Raw genomic sequence first — 24,220 nt, forward strand, 5'->3', positions numbered from 1 at the left:
GGAATATACACCATGGTACACAGAATGCACATGGGATATACACCCTGGACACAGGATATACACCATGGTACACAGAATGCACACGGGATATATACCATGGTACACACAATACACACAGGCACACAGGATATACACCATGGTACACAGAATGCACACAGGCACACGGGATATACACCCTGGTACACAGAATGCACACAGGATATATACCCTGATGCACACAATACACACAGGTACATGGGATATATACCATGGTACACAGAATACACATGGGATATACACCCTGGTACACAGAATACACACAGGCACACGGGATATACACCCTGGTACACAGAATGCACACAGGCACGGGATATACACCCTGGTACACAGAATACACACGGGATATACACCCTGGTACACAGAATACACACAGGCACACGGGATATACACCCTGGTACATAGAATGCACACAGGCACACGGGATATACACCCTGGACACGGAATATACACCATGGTACACAGAATGCACATGGGATATACACCTGGACACGGGATATACACCATGGTACACAGAATGCACACGGGATATATACCATGGTACACACAATACACACAGGCACACAAGATATATATCCTGGTACACAGAATACACACAGGCACACGGGATATACACCCTGGTACACAGAATGCACACAGGCACGGGATATACACCCTGGTACACAGAATACACACGGGATATACACCCTGGTACACAGAATACACACAGGCACACGGGATATACACCCTGGTACATAGAATGCACACAGGCACACGGGATATACACCCTGGACACGGAATATACACCATGGTACACAGAATGCACATGGGATATACACCTGGACACGGGATATACACCATGGTACACAGAATGCACACGGGATATATACCATGGTACACACAATACACACAGGCACACAAGATATATATCCTGGTACACAGAATACACACAGGTACATGGGATATACACCCTGGTACACAGAATACACACAGGTACACGGGATATACACCCTGATACACAGAATACACACAGGCACGGGATATACACCCTGGTACATAGAATACACCCTGGACACGGGATATACACCATGGTACACAGAATGCACACAGGTACACGTCATACACCCTGGACACGGAATATACACAGGCACACGGGATATACACCCTGGTACACAGAATGCACACAGGCACACGGGATATACACCCTGGTACACAGAATATACACGCACATGGGATATACACCCTGGTACACAGAATACACACAGGCACGGGATATACACCCTGGTACATAGAATACACCCTGGACACGGGATATACACCATGGTACACAGAATGCACACAGGTACACGTCATACACCATGGACACGGAATATACACCATGGTACACAGAATGCACACACGTCATACACCCTGGACACGGAATATACACCATGGTACACAGAATGCACACAGGCACATGGGATACACCATGGACACGGGATATACACCATGGCACAGAGAATGCACACAGGCACACGTCATACACCCTGGACACGGGATATACACCATGGTACACAGAATGCACACGTCATACACCCTGGACACGGAATATACACCATGGCACACGTCATACACCCTGCTCATGGGATATACACCATGGTACACAGGCACACGTCATACACCCTGGACACGGGATATACACCATGGTACACGTCATACACCCTGGACACGGGATATGCACCATGGTACGCAGAATGCACACGTCATACACCCTGGACACGGGATATACACCATTGTACACAGAATACACATGGGATATACACCATGGTACACAGAATACACACAGGCACGGGATATACACCATGGTACACAGAATGCACACGGGATATACACCATGGTACACAGAATGCACACGCACACACGTCATACACACTGGACACGGGATATACACCATGGTACACAGAATGCACACAGGCACACGGGATATACACCCTGGTACACAGAATACACACAGGCACATGGGATATACACCCTGGACACGGGATATACACCATGGTATACAGAAAGCGCACACACATGTCATACACCCTGGACACGGAATATACACCATGGCACACAGAATGCACACGGGATATACACTCTGGACACGGGATATACACCATGGTACACAGAATGCACACGGGATATACACCATGGCACACAGAATGCACACGTGATACCCCTGGCACGTGGAACACACATTAAACCTTCATGTATATATAGTCAGACATACAAAGCTCACCTGGGGCTCTTCCCAAACTTCTGTCCTGGACTTTTCCCCCTTTGGAGACCTGAGAGAGAAAGAGACATTGGTGACCAGTGACCAATAACCAGTGACCAATAACCAGTGACCAATAACCAGTGACCAGTAACCAGTGACCAGTAACCAGTGACCAATAACCAGTGACCAGTAACCAGTAACCAATAACCAGTGACCAGTAACCAGTGACCAGTAACCAGTGACCAATAACCAGTGACCAATAACCAGTGACCAATGACCAATAACCAGTAACCAGTGACCAATAACCAGTAACCAGTGACCAATAACCAGTGACCAATAACCAGTGACCAATAACTAGTGACCAGTAACCAGTGACCAGTAACCAGTGACCAATAACCAGTGACCAGTAACCAGTAACCAATAACCAGTGACCAGTAACCAGTGACCAATAACCAGTGACCAATGACCAATAACCAGTAACCAGTGACCAATAACCAGTAACCAGTGACCAATAACCAGTGACCATTATCCAGTGACCAATAACCAATAACCAGTGACCAGAGACCAGTAACCAGTGACCAGTAACCAGTGACTGTACATTTCTTATTGTATTTATTCACCTTTCGCTTATAAATAGGCGACATTATTGGACATAGCGAGAGATCTGATAGCGCTATACACCCAATATCTCATCATGAGATCACTGCAGGTCGTGCACATCTGATGTATTACAAACCGAGTAATCCTATATGTGCCAAGCTGGCATCGTCACCAACCTCGCTACTATCAGGACCTCACTAATCCTCTATGTGCCAAGCTGGCATCGTCACCAACCTCGCTACTATCAGGACCCCACTGAGTAATCCTCTATGTGCCAAGCTGGCATCGTCACCAACCTCGCTACTATCAGGACCCCACTGAGTAATCCTATATGTGCCAAGCTGGCATCGTCACCAACCTCGCTACTATCAGGACCTCACTGAGTAATCCTATATGTGCCAAGCTGGCATCGTCACCAACCTCGCTACTATCAGGACCTCACTGAGTAATCCTATATGTGCCAAGCTGGCATCGTCACCAACATCGCTGCTATCAGGACCCCACCGAGTAATCCTATATGTGCCAAGCTGGCATCGTCACCAACATCGCTACTATCAGGACCCCACCGAGTAATCCTATATGTGCCAAGCTGGCATAGTCACCAACATCGCTACTATCAGGACCCCACTGAGTAATCCTATATGTGCCAAGCTGGCATAGTCACCAACATCGCTGCTATCAGGACCCCACTGAGTAATCCTATATGTGCCAAGCTGGCATAGTCACCAACATCGCTACTATCAGGACCTCACCGAGTAATCCTCTATGTGCCAAGCTGGCATCGTCACCAACCTCGCTACTATCAGTACCCCACCGAGTATTCCTATATGTGCCAAGCTGGCATCGTCACCAACCTCGCTACTATCAGGACCTCACTGAGTAATCCTATATGTGCCAAGCTGGCATCGTCACCAACATCGCTGCTATCAGGACCCCACCGAGTAATCCTATATGTGCCAAGCTGGCATCGTCACCAACATCGCTACTATCAGGACCCCACCGAGTAATCCTATATGTGCCAAGCTGGCATAGTCACCAACATCGCTACTATCAGGACCCCACTGAGTAATTCTATATGTGCCAAGCTGGCATAGTCACCAACATCGCTGCTATCAGGACCCCACTGAGTAATCCTATATGTGCCAAGCTGGCATAGTCACCAACATCGCTACTATCAGGACCTCACCGAGTAATCCTCTATGTGCCAAGCTGGCATCGTCACCAACCTCGCTACTATCAGGACCCCACCGAGTATTCCTATATGTGCCAAGCTGGCATCGTCACCAACATCGCTACTATCAGGACCCCACTGAGTAATCCTATATGTGCCAAGCTGGCATAGTCACCAACATCGCTACTATCAGGACCCCACTGAGTAATCCTATATGTGCCAAGCTGGCATCGTCACCAACATCGCTGCTATCAGGACCCCACTGAGTAATCCTGTATGTGCCAAGCTGGCATCGTCACCAACATCGCTGCTATCAGGACCCCACTGAGTAATCCTATATGTGCCAAGCTGGCATAGTCACCAACATCGCTACTATCAGGACCCCACTGAGTAATCCTATATGTGCCAAGCTGGCATTGTCACCAACATCGCTACTATCAGGACCCCACTGAGTAATCCTATATGTGCCAAGCTGGCATCGTCACCAACATCGCTACTATCAGGACCCCACTGACTAATCCTATATGTGCCAAGCTGGCATCGTCACCAACATCGCTACTATCAGGACCCCACTGAGTAATCCTCAATGTGCCAAGCTGGCATAGTCACCAACATCGCTACTATCAGGACCCCACTGAAAGACCCTGGAATAAAAGCTGTAATAGAGCTGTAGTGGCCGGGTACAGAGATAACGCGCCCTCTGTGCTCACATCAGCGTACGGTACACTGGCGATATAGCGGCTGCCAGCACACAGAGGGTTTATTAGGGAAATGTGACATTATTGTACATAAAATATCACAGTAATGGTCTCCTACCATGGCCCAGGGCTGCCCCTCTATACATACACACTACGGCAAAGCACACACACAGATACACACTATGGCAGAGCACACACACAGATACACACTATGGCAGAGCACACACACAGATACACACTATGGCAGAGCACACACACAGATACACACTACAGCAGAGCACACACACAGATACACACTATGGCAGAGCACACACACACAGATACACACTATGGCAGAGCACACACACAGATACACATTATGGCAGAGCACAGATACACACTATGGCAGAGCACACACACACAGATACACACTATGGCAGAGCACACACACACAGATACACAATAACGCAGAGCACACACACAGATACACACTAAGGCAGAGCACACACACAGATACATACTATGGCAGAGCACACCAACAGTTACACACTATGGCAGAGCACACACACACAGATACACACTATGGCAGAGCACACACACACACATATACACTATGGCAGAGCACACACACACAGACACACACTACGGCAGAGCACACACACACACACTATGGCAGAGCACACACACACAGATACACACTATGGCAGAGCACACACACATAGATACACACTATGGCAGAGCACACACACACTATGGCAGAGCACACCCACAGATACACACTACGGCAGAGCACACACACAGATACACACTACGGCAGAGCACACACACACAGATACACACTAAGGCACAGCACACACACAGATACACACTATGGCAGAGCACACACACAGATACACACTACGGCAGAGCACACACACACTACGGCAGAGCACACACACACTATGGCAGAGCACACACACACAGATACACACTATGGCAGAGCACACACACACACATATACACTATGGCAGAGCACACACACACACAGATACACACTATGGCAGAGCACACACACACACACACACACACACACACACACACTATGGCAGAGCACACCCACAGATACACACTACGGCAGAGCACACACACAGATACACACTAAGGCAGAGCACACACACACAGATACACACTAAGGCAGAGCACACACACACAGATACACACTATGGCAGAGCACACCCACAGATACACACTACGGCAGAGCACACACACAGATAGACACTAAGGCAGAGCACACACACAGATACACACTATGGCAGAGCACACACACACACACAGATACACACTATGGCAGAGCACACACACACACACACACTATGGCAGAGCACACACACACAGATACACACTATGGCAGAGCACACACACAGATACACACTACGGCAGAGCACACACACACACACACTATGGCAGAGCACACACACACAGATACACACTATGGCAGAGCACACACACAGATAGACACTAAGGCAGAGCACACACACAGATACACACTATGGCAGAGCACACACACACACACAGATACACACTATGGCAGAGCACACACACACACACACTATGGCAGAGCACACACACACAGATACACACTATGGCAGAGCACACACACAGATACACACTACGGCAGAGCACACACACACACACACACACACACTATGGCAGAGCACACACACACACACAGATACACACTATGGCAGAGCACACACACACACACACACAGATACACACTATGGCAGAGCACACACACAGATACACACTAAGGCACAGCACACCCACAGATACACACTACGGCAGAGCACACACACAGATAGACACTAAGGCAGAGCACACACACAGATACACACTATGGCAGAGCACACACACACCCACAGATACACACTACGGCAGAGCACACACACAGATACATACTAAGGCACAGCACACCCACAGATACACACTACGGCAGAGCACACACACAGATAGACACTAAGGTAGAGCACACACACAGATACACACTATGGCAGAGCACACACACACACACAGATACACACTATGGCAGAGCACACACACACACACTATGGCAGAGCACACACACACAGATACACACTATGGCAGAGCACAAACAAAGATACACACTACGGCAGAGCACACACACACACACACACACACACTATGGCAGAGCACACACACAGATACACACTACGGCAGAGCACACACACACAGATACACACTATGGCAGAGCACACACACACACACACAGATACACACTATGGCAGAGCACACACACACAGATACACAATAACGCAGAGCACACACACAGATAAACACTATGGCAGAGCACACACACAGATACACACTATGGCAGAGCACACACACAGATACACACTACGGCAGAGCACACACACAGATACACACTATGGCAGAGCACACACACACAGATACACACTATGGCAGAGCACACACACAGATACACACTATGGCAGAGCACAGATACACACTATGGCAGAGCACACACACACAGATACACACTATGGCAGAGCACACACACAGATACACACTACGGCAGAGCACACACACACAGATACACACTATGGCAGAGCACACACAGATACACACTATGGAAGAGCACACACACAGATACACACTATGGCAGAGCACACACACAGATACACACTACGGCAGAGCACACACACACAGATACACACTACGGCAGAGCACACACACACAGATACACACTACGGCAGAGCACACACACAGATACACTACGGCAGAGCACACACACAGATACACACTACGGCAGAGCACACACACACAGATACACACTACGGCAGAGCACACACACAGATACACACTACGGCAGAGCACACACACAGATACACACTAAGGCAGAGCACACACACAGATACATACTATGGCAGAGCACACCCACAGTTACACACTATGGCAGAGCACACACACACAGATACACAATATGGCAGAGCACACACACATATACACTATGGCAGAGCACACACACACAGACACACACTACGGCAGAGCACACACACACTATGGCAGAGCACACACACAGATACACACTATGGCAGAGCACACACACACTATGGCAGAGCACACCCACAGATACACACTACGGCAGAGCACACACACAGATACACACTAAGGCAGAGCACACACACACAGATACACACTACGGCAGAGCACACACACAGATACACATTAAGGCACAGCACACACACAGATACACACTATGGCAGAGCACACACACAGATACACACTATGGCAGAGCACACACACAGATACACACTACGGCAGAGCACACACACACTATGGCAGAGCACACACACACAGATACACACTATGGCAGAGCACACACAGACACACACACACACACACTATGGCAGAGCACACACACACACACACAGATACACACTATGGCAGAGCACACACACACACACAGATACACACTATGGCAGAGCACACACACACAGATACACAATAACGCAGAGCACACACACAGATAAACACTATGGCAGAGCACACACACAGATACACACTATGGCAGAGCACACACACAGATACACACTATGGCAGAGCACACACACACAGATACACACTATGGCAGAGCACACACACAGATACACACTACGGCAGAGCACACACACACACACACACTATGGCAGAGCACACACACACAGATACACACTACGGCAGAGCACACACACAGATACACACTATGGCAGAGCACACACACACACACACAGATACACACTATGGCAGAGCACACACACACAGATACACACTATGGCAGAGCACACACACAGATACACACTATGGCAGAGTACACACACAGATACACACTATGGCAGAGCACACACACAGATACACACTACGGCAGAGCACACACACAGATACACACAAAGGCAGAGCACACACACACAGATACACACTATGGCAGAGCACACCCACAGATACACACTACGGCAGAGCACACACACAGATACACACTAAGGCACAGCACACCCACAGATACACACTACGGCAGAGCACACACACAGATACACACTAAGGCAGAGCACACACACAGATACACACTATGGCAGAGCACACACACACAGATACACACTATGGCAGAGCACACACACACACACTATGGCAGAGCACACACACACAGATACACACTATGGCAGAGCACACACACAGATACACACTACGGCAGAGCACACACACACACACACACTATGGCAGAGCACACACACACACAGATACACACTATGGCAGAGCACACACACAGATACACACTATGGCAGAGCACACACACACACTATGGCAGAGCACACACACACACACACAGATACACACTATGGCAGAGCACACACACACACACAGATACACACTATGGCAGAGCACACACACACAGATACACAATAACGCAGAGCACACACACAGATAAACACTATGGCAGAGCACACACACAGATACACACTATGGCAGAGCACACACACAGATACACACTATGGCAGAGCACACACACACAGATACACACTATGGCAGAGCACACACACAGATACACACTATGGCAGAGCACACACACAGATACACACTACGGCAGAGCACACACACACACACACACTATGGCAGAGCACACACACACACACAGATACACACTACGGCAGAGCACACACACAGATACACACTATGGCAGAGCACACACACACACACACAGATACACACTATGGCAGAGCACACACACACAGATACACACTATGGCAGAGCACACACACAGATACACACTAAGGCAGAGCACACACACAGATACACACTATGGCAGAGTACACACACAGATACACACTATGGCAGAGCACACACACAGATACACACTACGGCAGAGCACACACACACACACTCAGATACACACTATGGCAGAGCACACACACAGATACACACTATGGCAGAGCACACACACAGATACACACTAAGGCAGAGCACACACACAGATACACACTATGGCAGAGCACACACACACAGATACATACTATGGCAGAGCACACACACAGACACACTATGGCAGAGCACACACACACACACACACTATGGCAGAGCACACACACACAGATACACACTATGGCAGAGCACACACACACAGATAAACACTATAGCAGAGCACACACACACAGATACACACTATGGCAGAGCACATACACACTATGGCAGAGCACACACACAGATGCACACTATGGCAGAGCACACACACACAGATACACACTATGGCAGAGCACACACACATAGATACACACTATGGCAGAGCACACACACACACTATGGCAGAGCACACACACACAGATACACACTATGGCAGAGCACACACACAGATACACACTACGGCAGAGCACACACACACACACACACACAGTCAGATACACACTATGGCAGAGCACACACACAGATACACACTATGGCAGAGCACACCCACAGATACACACTAAGGTAGAGCACACACACAGATAAACACTATGGCAGAGCACACACACACACTATGGCAGAGCGCACACACACACACAGATACACACTATGGCAGAGCACACACACACAGATACACACTATGGCAGAGCACACACACACAGATAAACACTATGGCAGAGCACACACACAGATACACACTATGGCAGAGCACACACACAGATACACACTATGGCAGAGCACACACACACACTATGGCAGAGCACACACACAGATACACACTATGGGAGAGCACACACACAGATACACACTATGGGAGAGCACACACACAGATACACACTATGGCAGAGCACACACACAGATACACACTATGGCAGAGCACACACACACAGATACACACTATGGCAGAGCACACACACACAGATACACACTATGGCAGAGCACACACACAGATACACACTATGGCAGAGCACACACACTATGGCAGAGCACACACACACAGATACACACTATGGCAGAGCACACCCACAGATACACACTATGGCAGAGCACACCCACAGATACACACTATGGCAGAGCACACACACAGATACACACTATGGCAGAGCACACACACACACACTATGGCAGAGCACACACACACTATGGCAGAGCACACACACACAGATACACACTATGGCAGAGCACACACACACAGATAAACACTATGGCAGAGCACACACACAGATACACACTATGGCAGAGCACACACACACAGATACACACTATGGCAGAGCACACACACAGATACATACTATGGCAGAGCACACACACACAGATACACACTATGGCAGAGCACACACACAGATACACACTATGGCAGAGCACACACACAGATACACACTATGGGAGAGCACACACATAGATACACACTATGGCAGAGCACACACACAGATACACACTATGGCAGAGCACACACACAGATACACACTATGGCAGAGCACACACACACACAGATAAACACTATGGCAGAGCACACACACAGATACACACTATGGCAGAGCACACACACAGATACACACTATGGCAGAGCGCACACACACAGATACACACTATGGCAGAGCGCACCCACACAGATACACACTATGGCAGAGCACACCCACACAGATACACACTATGGCAGAGCACACCCACAGATACACACTATGGCAGAGCACACACACAGATACACACTATGGCAGAGCACACACACACACACACACTATGGCAGAGCACACACACACACACATTATGGCAGAGCACACACACACAGATACACACTATGGCAGAGCACACAGACAGATACACACTACGGCAGAGCACACACACACACACTCAAATACACACTATGGCAGAGCGCACACACACACACATTATGGCAGAGCACACACACACACAGATACACACTATGGCAGAGCACACACACACACACACACACTATGGCAGAGCACACACACACAGATACACACTATGGCAGAGCACACACACACAGATAAACACTATGACAGAGCACACACACACAGATACACACTATGGCAGAGCACACACACACAGATACACACTATGGCAGAGCACACACACACAGATACACACTATGGCAGAGCACACACACACAGATACACACTATGGCAGAGCACACACACACACACACACACACTATGGCAGAGCACACACACACAGATACACACTATGGCAGAGCACACACACAGATACACACTACGGCAGAGCACACACACAGATACACACTAAGGCACAGCACACCCACAGATACACACTACGGCAGAGCACACACACAGATACACACTAAGGCAGAGCACACACACAGATACACACTAAGGCAGAGCACACACACAGATACACACTATGGCAGAGCACACACACACACACACAGATACACACTATGGCAGAGCACACACACACACAGATACACACTATGGCAGAGCACACACACACACAGATACACACTATGGCAGAGCACACACACAGATACACACTATGGCAGAGCACACACACAGATACACACTACGGCAGAGCACACACACACACACTATGGCAGAGCACACACACACACAGATACACACTATGGCAGAGCACACACACAGATACACACTATGGCAGAGCACACACACACACAGATACACACTATGGCAGAGCACACACACAGATACACACTATGGCAGAGCACACACACACACACTATGGCAGAGCACACACACACAGATACACACTATGGCAGAGCACACACACACAGATAAACACTATGACAGAGCACACACACACAGATACACACTATGGCAGAGCACACACACACAGATACACACTATGGCAGAGCACACACACACAGATACACACTATGGCAGAGCACACACACACACACACTATGGCAGAGCACACACACACAGATACACACTATGGCAGAGCACACACACAGATACACACTACGGCAGAGCACACACACAGATACACACTACGGCAGAGCACACACACAGATACACACTAAGGCACAGCACACCCACAGATACACACTACGGCAGAGCACACACACAGATACACACTAAGGCAGAGCACACACACACACACACAGATACACACTATGGCAGAGCACACACACACACACAGATACACACTATGGCAGAGCACACACACACACAGATACACACTATGGCAGAGCACACACACAGATACACACTATGGCAGAGCACACACACAGATACACACTACGGCAGAGCACACACACACACACTATGGCAGAGCACACACACACACAGATACACACTATGGCAGAGCACACACACAGATACACACTATGGCAGAGCACACACACACACTATGGCAGAGCACACACACACAGATACACACTATGGCAGAGCACACACACACAGATACACACTATGGCAGAGCACACACACACACAGATACACAATAACGCAGAGCACACACACAGATACACACTATGGCAGAGCACACACACAGATACACACTATGGCAGAGCACACACACACAGATACACACTATGGCAGAGCACACACACACCGATACACACTACGGCAGAGCACACACACACACACCCACTATGGCAGAGCACACACACACAGATACACACTACGGCAGAGCACACACACAGATACACACTATGGCAGAGCACACACACACAGATACACACTATGGCAGAGCACACACACACAGATACACACTATGGCAGAGCACACACACAGATACATACTATGGCAGAGCACACACACACAGATACACACTATGGCAGAGCACACACACACAGATACACACTATGGCAGAGCACACACACAGATACACACTATGGCAGAGCACACACACACACTATGGCAGAGCACACACACAGATACACACTATGGGAGAGCACACACACAGATACACACTATGGCAGAGCACACACACAGATACACACTACGGCAGAGCACACACACACAGATAAACACTATGGCAGAGCACACACACAGATACACACTATGGCAGAGCACACACACTATGGCAGAGCACACACAGACAGATACACACTATGGCAGAGCGCACACACACAGATACACACTATGGCAGAGCACACCCACAGATACACACTATGGCAGAGCACACCCACAGATACACACTATGGCAGAGCACACACACAGATACACACTATGGCAGAGCACACACACACACACACCATGGCAGAGCACACACACACAGATACACACTATGGCAGAGCACACACACACACTATGGCAGAGCACACACACACAGATACACACTATGGCAGAGCACACACACACAGATACACACTATGGCAGAGCGCACACACACAGATACACACTATGGCAGAGCACACACACACAGATAAACACTATGGCAGAGCACACACACAGATACACACTATGGCAGAGCACACACACACACAGATACACACTATGGCAGAGCACACACAGATACACACTATGGCAGAGCACACACACAGATACACACTATGGCAGAGCACACACACACAGATACACACTATGGCAGAGCACACACACAGATACACACTATGGCAGAGCACACACACACACTATGGCAGAGCACACATAGATACACACTATGGCAGAGCACACACACACAGATACACACTATGGCAGAGCACACACACAGATACACACTATGGCAGAGCACACACACACAGATACACACTATGGCAGAGCACACACACACAGATACACACTATAGCAGAGCACACACACACACTATGGCAGAGCACACACACAGATACACACTATGGCAGAGCACACACACAGATACACACTACGGCAGAGCACACACACACACACACACACAGATAAACACTATGGCAGAGCACACACACACAGATACACACTATGGCAGAGCACACACACACAGATACACACTATGGCAGAGCACACACACAGATACACACTATGGCAGAGCACACACACTATGGCAGAGCACACACACAGATACACACTATGGCAGAGCACACACACAGATACACACTACGGCAGAGCATACACACACAGATACACACTACGGCAGAGCACACATACACACACATACACACTATGGCAGAGCACACACACACAGATACACACTATGGCAGAGCACACACACACAGATACACACTATGGCAGAGCACACACACACAGATACACACTAAGGCAGAGCACACACACACAGATAAACACTATGGCAGAGCACACACACAGATACACACTATGGCAGAGCACACACACACAGATACACACTATGGCAGAGCACACACACACACAGATACACACTATGGCAGAGCACACACACACAGATAAACACTATGGCAGAGCACACACACAGATACACACTATGGCAGAGCACACACACACAGATACACACTATGGCAGAGCACACACACACACAGATACACACTATGGCAGAGCACACACACAGATACACACTATGGCAGAGCACACACACACACTATGGCAGAGCACACACACACAGATACACACTATGGCAGAGCACACACACACACACACTATGGCAGAGCACACACACACAGATACACACTATGGCAGAGCACACACACACAGATACACACTATGGCAGAGCACACACACACACAGATACACACTATGGCAGAGCACACACACAGATAAACACTATGGCAGAGCACACACACAGATACACACTATGGCAGAGCACACACACACACACACACTATGGCAGAGCACACACACACAGATACACACTATGGCAGAGCACACACACAGATACACACTATGGCAGAGCACACACACACAGATACACACTATGGCAGAACACACACACAGATACACACTATGGCAGAGCACACACACACACACAGATACACACTATGGCAGAGCACACACACAGATACACACTATGGCAGAGCACACACACACACATACACACTATGGCAGAGCACACACAGATACACACTATGGCAGAGCACACACACAGATACACACTATGGCAGAGCACACACACAGATACACACTATGGCAGAGCACACACACAGATAGATATATATCTATCTATCTAGAATTACTAAAGACTGGAGGCACCACATGGACGTCTGATAACTGAATTCCTGCCACCGTACATCACACAGACGTCGCGCTGTTTGCTGGATTCCGCGTGATCTCTATAAGTGCTGTGACAAGTCCCTAACATCCCTGCCTCTAGTTATCTGGTCACGTGAATGTAATAGTCTGTATACTTGTCTCACAATATGGTGGCTCATAATCTATTCACCGACGATGACCTAGACACAGGCCCACCTATCGGCTCTCTAATCAGGTTACTAGAGAGAGACCTCCGTATTCACCCAATTCTCACACTCTGCGTGCAAAGGACATTCGCTCCGCTGTTATATAGATGATATCTTCTATGACTACGGGTAACAACATAAACTGTGCGGAGTTCCCTGTTACACAGATTAGGTCATGTAGTCTGGGAGCAATTCCATTCTATTACTCTATGGCAGTGGTTATCACACATTGGGCCTGATTCAGAACCACTCGCGAGCGCTTGCAAGTGGGTCGATGGTGCCCTAGTGCACATGCGCACGACTGAGGGAGCTCCGTCATGCACATGCGCGAGACCCGCATAGCGACGGCCAAGCCGGCGCTATGGGTCTCGCACCAAAGGGGGCGTGCTGTCGATGGTGAGTGACAGCACGCCCCGTTTGGTGAGCGTGCTGGTGGCGTTGCTGCCCAGACGGAGGCGTTCCCATGGGAACGCCTACCGTCTGGGGCCGGCCACATTGACATCTCTAGTGATGTCTGCGGGAGTGTTCCTGGCTCTGATAGAGCCAAAAGCACTCCTGGGCTTGTGGCAGCGAGACCCTACCGCAGGGTCTCGTCGCCAGCCCGATGGTCGCGATGGTCTTGACCATCGCGACCATCTTTTTTGCCGCTCGCATAAGCTGTGGGTGTGGTCACCCAAAGCTATGCAGGCAGCCAGGAGGACGCTCCAATTTTAGGTAGGAGAGCACTGATTCAGAGCCTTCTGTCCTCAGGACCCTACACGGGTCACGTTTCCCAGGTCACCCAGCAGGAGCACAGGTGTATTCATTACTCACTGACACATTTCCCAGGTCACCCGGCAGGTGCACAGGTGTAGTCATTACTGACACATTTCCCAGGTCACCCGGCAGGTGCACAGGTGTAGTCATTACTTACTGACACATTTCCCAGGTCACCCGGCAGGTGCACAGGTGTAGTCATTACTCACTGACACATTTCCCAGGTCACCCGGCAGGTGCACAGGTGAAGTCATTACTTACTGACACATTTCCCAGGTCTCCCAGCAGGTGTACAGGTGTATTCATTACTCACTGACACATTTCCCAGGTCACCCAGCAGGAGCACAGGTGTATTCATTACTCACTGACACATTTCCCTGGTCACCCAGCAGGTGCACAGGTGTATTCATTACTTACTGACACATTTCCCAGGTCACCCGGCAGGTGCACAGGTGTAGTCATTACTTACTGACACATTTCCCAGGTCACCCAGCAGGTGCACAGGTGTAGTCATTACTCACTGACACATTTCCCAGGTCTCCCAGCAGGTGTACAGGTGTATTCATTACTCACTGACATATTTCCCAGGTCACCCAGCAGGAGCACAGGTGTATTCATTACTCACTGACACATTTCCCTGGTCACCCAGCAGGTGCACAGGTGTATTCATTACTTACTGACACATTTCCCAGGTCACCCAGCAGGTGCACAGGTGTAGTCATTACTTACTGACACATTTCCCAGGTCACCCAGCAGGTGCACAGGTGTAGTCATTACTCACTGACACATTTCCCAGGTCACCCGGCAGGTGCACAGGTGTAGTCATTACTTACTGACACATTTCCCAGGTCACCCGGCAGGTGCACAGGTGTAGTCATTACTTACTGACACATTTCCCAGGTCACCCGGCAGGTGCACAGGGGTAGTCATTACTCACTGACACATTTCCCAGGTCACCCGGCAGGTGCACAGGTGTAGTCATTACTCACTGACACATTTCCCAGGTCACCCGGCAGGTGCACAGGTGTAGTCATTACTCACTGACATTTCCCAGGTCACCCGGCAGGTGCACAGGTGTAGTCATTACTCACTGACATTTCCCAGGTCACCCAGCAGGTGCACAGGTGTACTCATTACTCACTGACACATTTCCCAGGTCACCCAGCAGGTGCACAGGTGTAATCATTACTCACTGACACATTTCCCAGGTCACCCAACAGGTGCACAGGGGTAGTCATTACTCACTGACACATTTCCCAGGTCACCCAGCAGCTGCACAGGTGTAATCATTACTCACTGACACATTTCCCAGGTCACCCAGCAGCTGCACAGGTGTAATCATTACTCACTGACACATTTCCCAGGTCACCCAGCAGGTACACAGGTGTATTCATTACTCACTGACACATTTCCCAGGTCAACCAGCAGGTGTACAGGTGTAGTCATTACTCACTGACACATTTCCCTGGTCACCCAGCAGGTGCACAGGTGTACTCATTACTCACTGACACATTTCCCAGGTCACCCAGCAGGTGCACAGGTGTATTCATTACTCACTGACACATTTCCCAGGTCACCTAGCAGGTGCACAGGTGTAATCATTACTCACTGACACATTTCCCTGGTCACCCAGCAGGTGCACAGGTGTAATCATTACTCACTGACACATTTCTCAGGTCACCCAGCAGGTGCACAGGTGTACTCATTACTCACTGACACATTTCCCAGGTCACCCAGCAGGTGCACAGGTGTAACCATTACTCACTGACACATTTCCCAGGTCACCCACCGGCTGCACAGGTGTAATCATTACTCACTGACACATTTCCCAGGTCACCCAGCAGGTGCACAGGTGTAGTCATTACTCACTGACACATTTCCCAGGTCACCCAGCGGGTGCACAGGTGTAGTCATTACTCACTGACGCATTTCCCAGGTCACCCAGCAGGTACACAGGTGTATTCATTACTCACTGACACATTTCCCAGGTCACCCAGCAGATGCACCGGCGTATTCATTACTTACTGACACATTTTGAAAGATGCACAGGTAGAGCTAATTATCTCACCTGCACTGTGTGGGGTCCTGAGGACCGAGTTTGAGAACCTGTGCTCTATAGTCATTGTGGTCAGTGCACTAGCATCGAGAAGCCATTGCTCAAGACTAGAAGGATCAATGTCAGACAGGATAAAGTCCTCTGCGCGTAGAGCCGGTATCACACCTGCTAAGGGGCATTACCCCGAGAAGCCGCACGACCACCGTATAATTCCAATGTGATTAGCTCCCTGAGATTCCCTGGTCAGAGAGCGGATTCATGTGTTACACTGCGGCAGCTCATGTACTTACTCTCACGCGCTTCTGCTCTGGCGGGATCCCATCGAACACGTACAGCGGTTTGATTCCATTCATAAGCATGGAGACGGTACGGTCAAAGAAACCCTGCAGGACACTAGAGAGAGGAGACACATTGGTCACACGTTCTAAATATAAATCCAGGGAAAGCACAACTACAGGCGCACAATCCACACAACATCCACAGACCGCGCAGAGTATAACTAGGGAAACACAAGATGGAACACGTACAGTGATTGTCCCACACCAGCAGAAGACAGAAACCATTCCCATCAGGGGAGGCGTCAGAATGTACCGGACACCAGAGACACCACCAGTATCACTTCCTATTATACCAATATACATTGTTACCTGATGTTCTGCCCATGACGGTTGTACATTTCCGGTTTTGCACAGTCAAACTGACAAATAAACATGGAGGCATCAATGGCGAGCACTTTACCTGCGAGAAAACAGAGATAACTGTAATATCTCCCATGTGTCATGTATTTATTATATCTCTATACAGTGTAATAGCTGGAGTGAGATGGGTACTAGGTGTAGGGAGTAGGTGGGAGTGAGATGGGTGCTGAGTGTAGGAAGTAGGTGGTAGTGTGATGGGGTACTGGGTGTAGGGAGTAGGTGGTAGTGAGATGGGTACTGAGTGTAGGATGTAGGTGGTAGTGAGATGGGTACTGAGTGTAGGATCTAGGTGGGAGTGAGATGGGGTACTGAGTTTAGGAAGCAGGTGGGAGTGAGATGGGTACTGAGTGTAGGAAGAAGGTGGGAGTGAGATGTGTACTGAGTGTAGGTGGGAGTGAGATGGGTACTGGGTGTAGGTGGGAGTGAGATGGGATACCGAGTGTAGGAAGTAGGTGGGAATGAGATGGGTACTGAGTGTAGGAAGTAGGTGGGAGTGAGATGGGTACTGAGTGTAGGAAGAAGGTGGGAGTGAGATGGGTACTGAGTGTAGGTGGGAGTGAGATGGGTACTGGGTGTAGGTGGGAGTGAGATGGGGTACCGAGTGTAGGAAGTAGGTGGGAGTAAGATGGGTACTGAGTGTAGGAAGTAGGTGGGAGTGAGATGGGTACTGGGTGTAGGAAGTAGGTGGGAGTGAGATGGGTACTGGGTATAGGTGGCAGTGAGATGGAGTACTGGGTGTAGGACGTAGGTGGGAGTGAGATGGAATACTGGGTGTAGATGGGAGTGAGATGGGGTACTGGGTGTAGGAAGTAGGTGGGAGTGAGATGGGGTACTGAGTGTAGGAAGTAGGTGGGAGTGAGATGGGTACTGGGTGTAGGAAGTAGGTGGTAGTGAGATGGGTACTGAATGTAGGAAGAAGGTGGGAGAGAGATGGGTACTGGGTGTAGGGAGTAGGTGGGAATGAGATGGGGTACTGGGTGTAGGAAGTAGGTGGGAGTGAGATGGGGTACTGGTGTAGGAAGTAGGTGGGAGTGAGATGGGTACTGAGTGTAGGGAGTAGGTGGGAGTGAGATGGGTACTGGGTGTAGGAAGTAGGTGGGAGTGAGATGGGTACAGGGTGTAGGAAGTAGGTGGGAATGAGATGGGTACTGGGTTTAGGGAGTAGGTGGGAATGAGATGGGTACTGGGTGTAGGAAGTATGTGGGAGTGAGATTGGTACTGAGTGTAGGAAGTGGGTGGGAGTGAGATGGGTACTGGGTGTAGGAAGAAGGTGGGAATGAGATGGGGTACTGAGTGGAGGAAGTAGGTGGGAGTGAGATGGAGTACTGAGTGTAGGTAGCAGGTGGGAGTGAGATGGGATACTGAGTGTAGGAAGAAGGTGGGAGTGATATGGGGTACTGAGTTTAGGAAGTAGGTGGGAGTGAGATGGGTACTGGGGGTAGGAAGTAGGTGGGAGTGACAAGGAGTACTGGGTGTAGGAATTATGTGGGAGTGAGATGGGTACTGAGTGTAGGAAGAAGGTGGGAGTGAGATGGGTATTGAGTGTAGGAAGAAGGTGGGAGTGAGATGGGTACTGGGTGTAGGTGGGAGTGAGAAGGGGTACTGTTTGTAGGAAGTAGGTGGGAATGAGATGGGTACTGGGTGTAGGAAGTAGGTGGGAGTGAGATGGGGTACTGAGTGTAGGATGTAGGTGGGAGTGAGATGGGTACTGAGTGTAGGAAGTAGGTGGGAGTGAGATGGGTACTGGGTGTAGGAAGTAGGTGGGAGTGAGATGGGTACTGGGTGCAGGAAGTAGGTGAGAGTGAGATGGGTACTGAGTGTAGGGAGGAGGTGGAAATGAGATGGGTAATGGGTGTAGGAAGTAGGTGGGAGTGAGATGGGTACTGGGTGTAGGTGGGAGTGAGATGGGGTACTGTTTGTAGGAAGTAGGTGGGAGTGAGATGGGTAGTGAGTGTAGGAAGTAGGTGGGAATGAGATGGGTAGTGGGTGTAGGAAGTAGGTGGGAGTGAGATGGGTACTGGGTGTAGCAAGTAGGTGGGAGTGAGAAGGGGTACAGAGTGTAGGGAGTAGGTGGGAATGAGATGGGTACTGAGTGTAGGAAGTAGGTGGGAATGAGATGAGTTCTGAGTGTAGAAAGTAGGTGGGAATGAGATGGGTACTGAGTGTAGGAAGTAGTTGGGAGTGAAATGGGGTACTGAGTGTAGGAAGTAGGTGGGAGTGAGATGGGGTACTGGGTGTAGGAAGTATGTGGGAGTGAGATGGGTACTGGGTGTAGGAAGTAGGTGGGAATGAGATGGTTACTGGGTGTAGGAAGTAGGTGGGAATAAGATGGGTACTGGGTGTAGGAAGTAGGTGGGAGTGAGATGGGTACTGGGTGTAGGAAGTAGGAGGGAGTGAGATGGGTACTGGGTGTAGGAAGTAGGTGGGAGTGACATGAGTACTGAGTGTAGGAAGTTGGTGGAAGTGAGATGGGGTACTGAATTTAGGGAGTAGTTGGGAATGAGATGGGTACTGAGTGTAGGAAGTAGGTGGGAATCAGATGGGTAATGAGTGAAGGAAGTAGGTGGGAGTGAGATGGGTATTGGGTGTAGGAAGTAGGTGGGAGTGAGATGGGTACTGAGTGTAGGAAGAAGGTGGGAATGAGATGGGATACTGAGTGTAGGAAGTAGGTGGGAGAGAGATGGGGTACTGAGTGTAGGAAGTAGGTGGGAGTGAGATGGGATACTGAGTGTAGGAAGTAGGTGGGAGTGATATGGGTTACTGAGTTTAGGAAGTAGGTGGGAGTGAGATGGGTACTGGGTGTAGGAAGTAGGTGGGAGTGAGAAGGGTACAGGGTGTAGAAAGTAGGTGGGAGTGAGACGGGTACTGAATGTACGAAGTAGGTGGGAGTGAGATGGGGTACTGAGTGTAGGAAATAGGTGGGAGTGAGATGGGGTACTGAGAATAGGAAGTAGGTGGGAGTGAGATGGGTACTGGGTGTAGGAAGTAGGTGGGAGTGAGATGGGTACTGGGTGTAGGAAGTAGGTGGGAGTGAGATGGGTACTGGGTGTAGGTGGGAGTGAGATGGATACTGGGTGTAGGAAGTAGGTGGGAGTGAGATGGGGTACTGGGTGTAGGAAGTAGGTGGGGGTGAGATGGGGTACTGGGGGTAGGAAGTAGGTTGAAGTGAGATGGAGTACTGGGTGTAGGAAGTATGTGGTAGTGAGAGATGGGTACTGAGTGTAGGAAGTAGGTGGGAGTGAGATGGGGTACTAGGTCTAGGAAGCAGGGGGGAGTGAGATGGGTACTGGGTGTAGGTGGGAGTGAGATGGGTACTGGGTGTAGGTGGGAGTGAGAAGGGTACTGGGTGTAGGTGGGAGAGAGATGGGTTACTGGGTGTAGAAAGTAGTCGGGAATGAGATGGGGTACTGTGTGAAGGAAGTATGTGGGAGTGAGATAGGTACTGGGTGTAGGAAGTAAGTGGGAGTGAGATGGGGTACTGAGTGTAGGAAGTAGCTGGGAGTGAAATGGGGTACTGGGTGTAAGAAGTAGGTGGGAGTGAGATGGGGTACTTAGTGTAGGAAGTAGGAGGGAGTGAGATGGCGTACTAAGTGTAGGAAGTAGGTGGGAGTTAGATGGGGTACTGAGTGTAGGAAACAGGTGGGAGTGAGATGGGGTACTGGGTGTAGGAAGTAGGTGGGAGTGAGATGGGTACTGGGTGTAGGAAGTAGGTGGGAGTGAGATGGGTACTGGGTGTAGGAAGTAGGAGGGAGTAAGATGGGGTACTAGGTGTAGGAAGCAGGTGGGAGTGAGATGGTTACTGGGTGTAGGTGGGACTGAGATGGGTACCGAGTGTAGGTGGGAGTGAGATGGGTACCGAGTGTAGGTGGGAGTGAGATGGGTACCGAGTGTAGGTGGGAGTGAGATGGGTACCGAGTGTAGGTGGGAGTGAGATGGGTACCGAGTGTAAGTGGGAGTGAGATGGGTACTGGGTGTAGGTGGGAGTGAGATTGGGTACTGGGTGTAGGTGGGAGTGAGATGGGTACTGGGTGTAGATGGGAGTGAGATGGGGTACTGGGTGTAGGTGGGAGAGAGATGGGTTACTAGGTGTAGGAAGTAGTCGGGAATGAGATGGTTTACTGTGTGAAGGAAGAATGTGGGAGTGAGATAGGTACTGGGTGTAGGAAGTAAGTGGGAGTGAGATGGGTACTGGGTGTAGGAAGTAGGTGGGAGTGAGATGAGGTACTGGGTGTAGGAAGTAGTCAGAAATGAGGTGGGTACTGAGTGTAGGAAGTAGGTGGGAGTGAGATGGGTACTGGGTGTAGGAAGTAGGTGGGAGTGAGATGGGATACTGAGTGTAGGAAGTAGGTGGGAGTGATATGGGGTACTGAGTTTAGGATAAAAGTGGGAGTGAGATGGGGTACTGAGTGTAGGAAGTAGGTGGGAGTGAGAAGGGTACTGGGTGTAGGAAGTAGGTGGGAGAGACATGGGGTATTGAGTGTAGGAAGTAGGAGGGAGTGAGATGGGTACTGAGTTTAGGAAGTAGGTGGGTATGAGATGGGGTACTTGGTGTAGGTGGGAGTGAGATTGGTACTGAGTGTACGAAGTAGGTGGGAGTGAGATGGGTACTGGGTGTAGGAAGTAGGTGGGAGTGAGATGGGTACTGAGTGTAGGGAGTAAGTGGGAATGAGATGGGTAGTGGGTGTAGGAAGTAGGTGGGAGTGAGATGGGTACTGGGTGTAGGAAGTACGTGGCAGTGAGATGGGGTACTGGGGATA

General features: G+C 49.7%; 1 protein-coding gene across 1 annotated transcript in view; it reads right to left on the reverse strand.

Annotated features, from left to right (window-relative positions):
* Positions 1-24,220, reverse strand: part of LOC148442153 (flap endonuclease 1-like) — a 109,626-nt gene that overhangs the window by 42,029 nt on the left and 43,377 nt on the right. The window contains exons 2-4 of the mRNA XM_088464163.1: positions 19,413-19,503; positions 19,056-19,158; positions 2,276-2,324 (exon numbers count right to left, since the gene is read on the reverse strand). Of these exons, the coding sequence (XP_088320289.1) occupies positions 2,276-2,324; positions 19,056-19,158; positions 19,413-19,503 (243 nt within the window). The remainder of the gene's footprint in view (positions 1-2,275; positions 2,325-19,055; positions 19,159-19,412; positions 19,504-24,220) is intronic.

The sequence above is a fragment of the Taudactylus pleione genome, unplaced genomic scaffold, assembly GCF_031769625.1.
Source record: "Taudactylus pleione unplaced genomic scaffold, aTauple2 ptg001601l, whole genome shotgun sequence".
In the NCBI taxonomy this organism is placed as follows: Eukaryota; Metazoa; Chordata; class Amphibia; order Anura; family Myobatrachidae; genus Taudactylus; species Taudactylus pleione.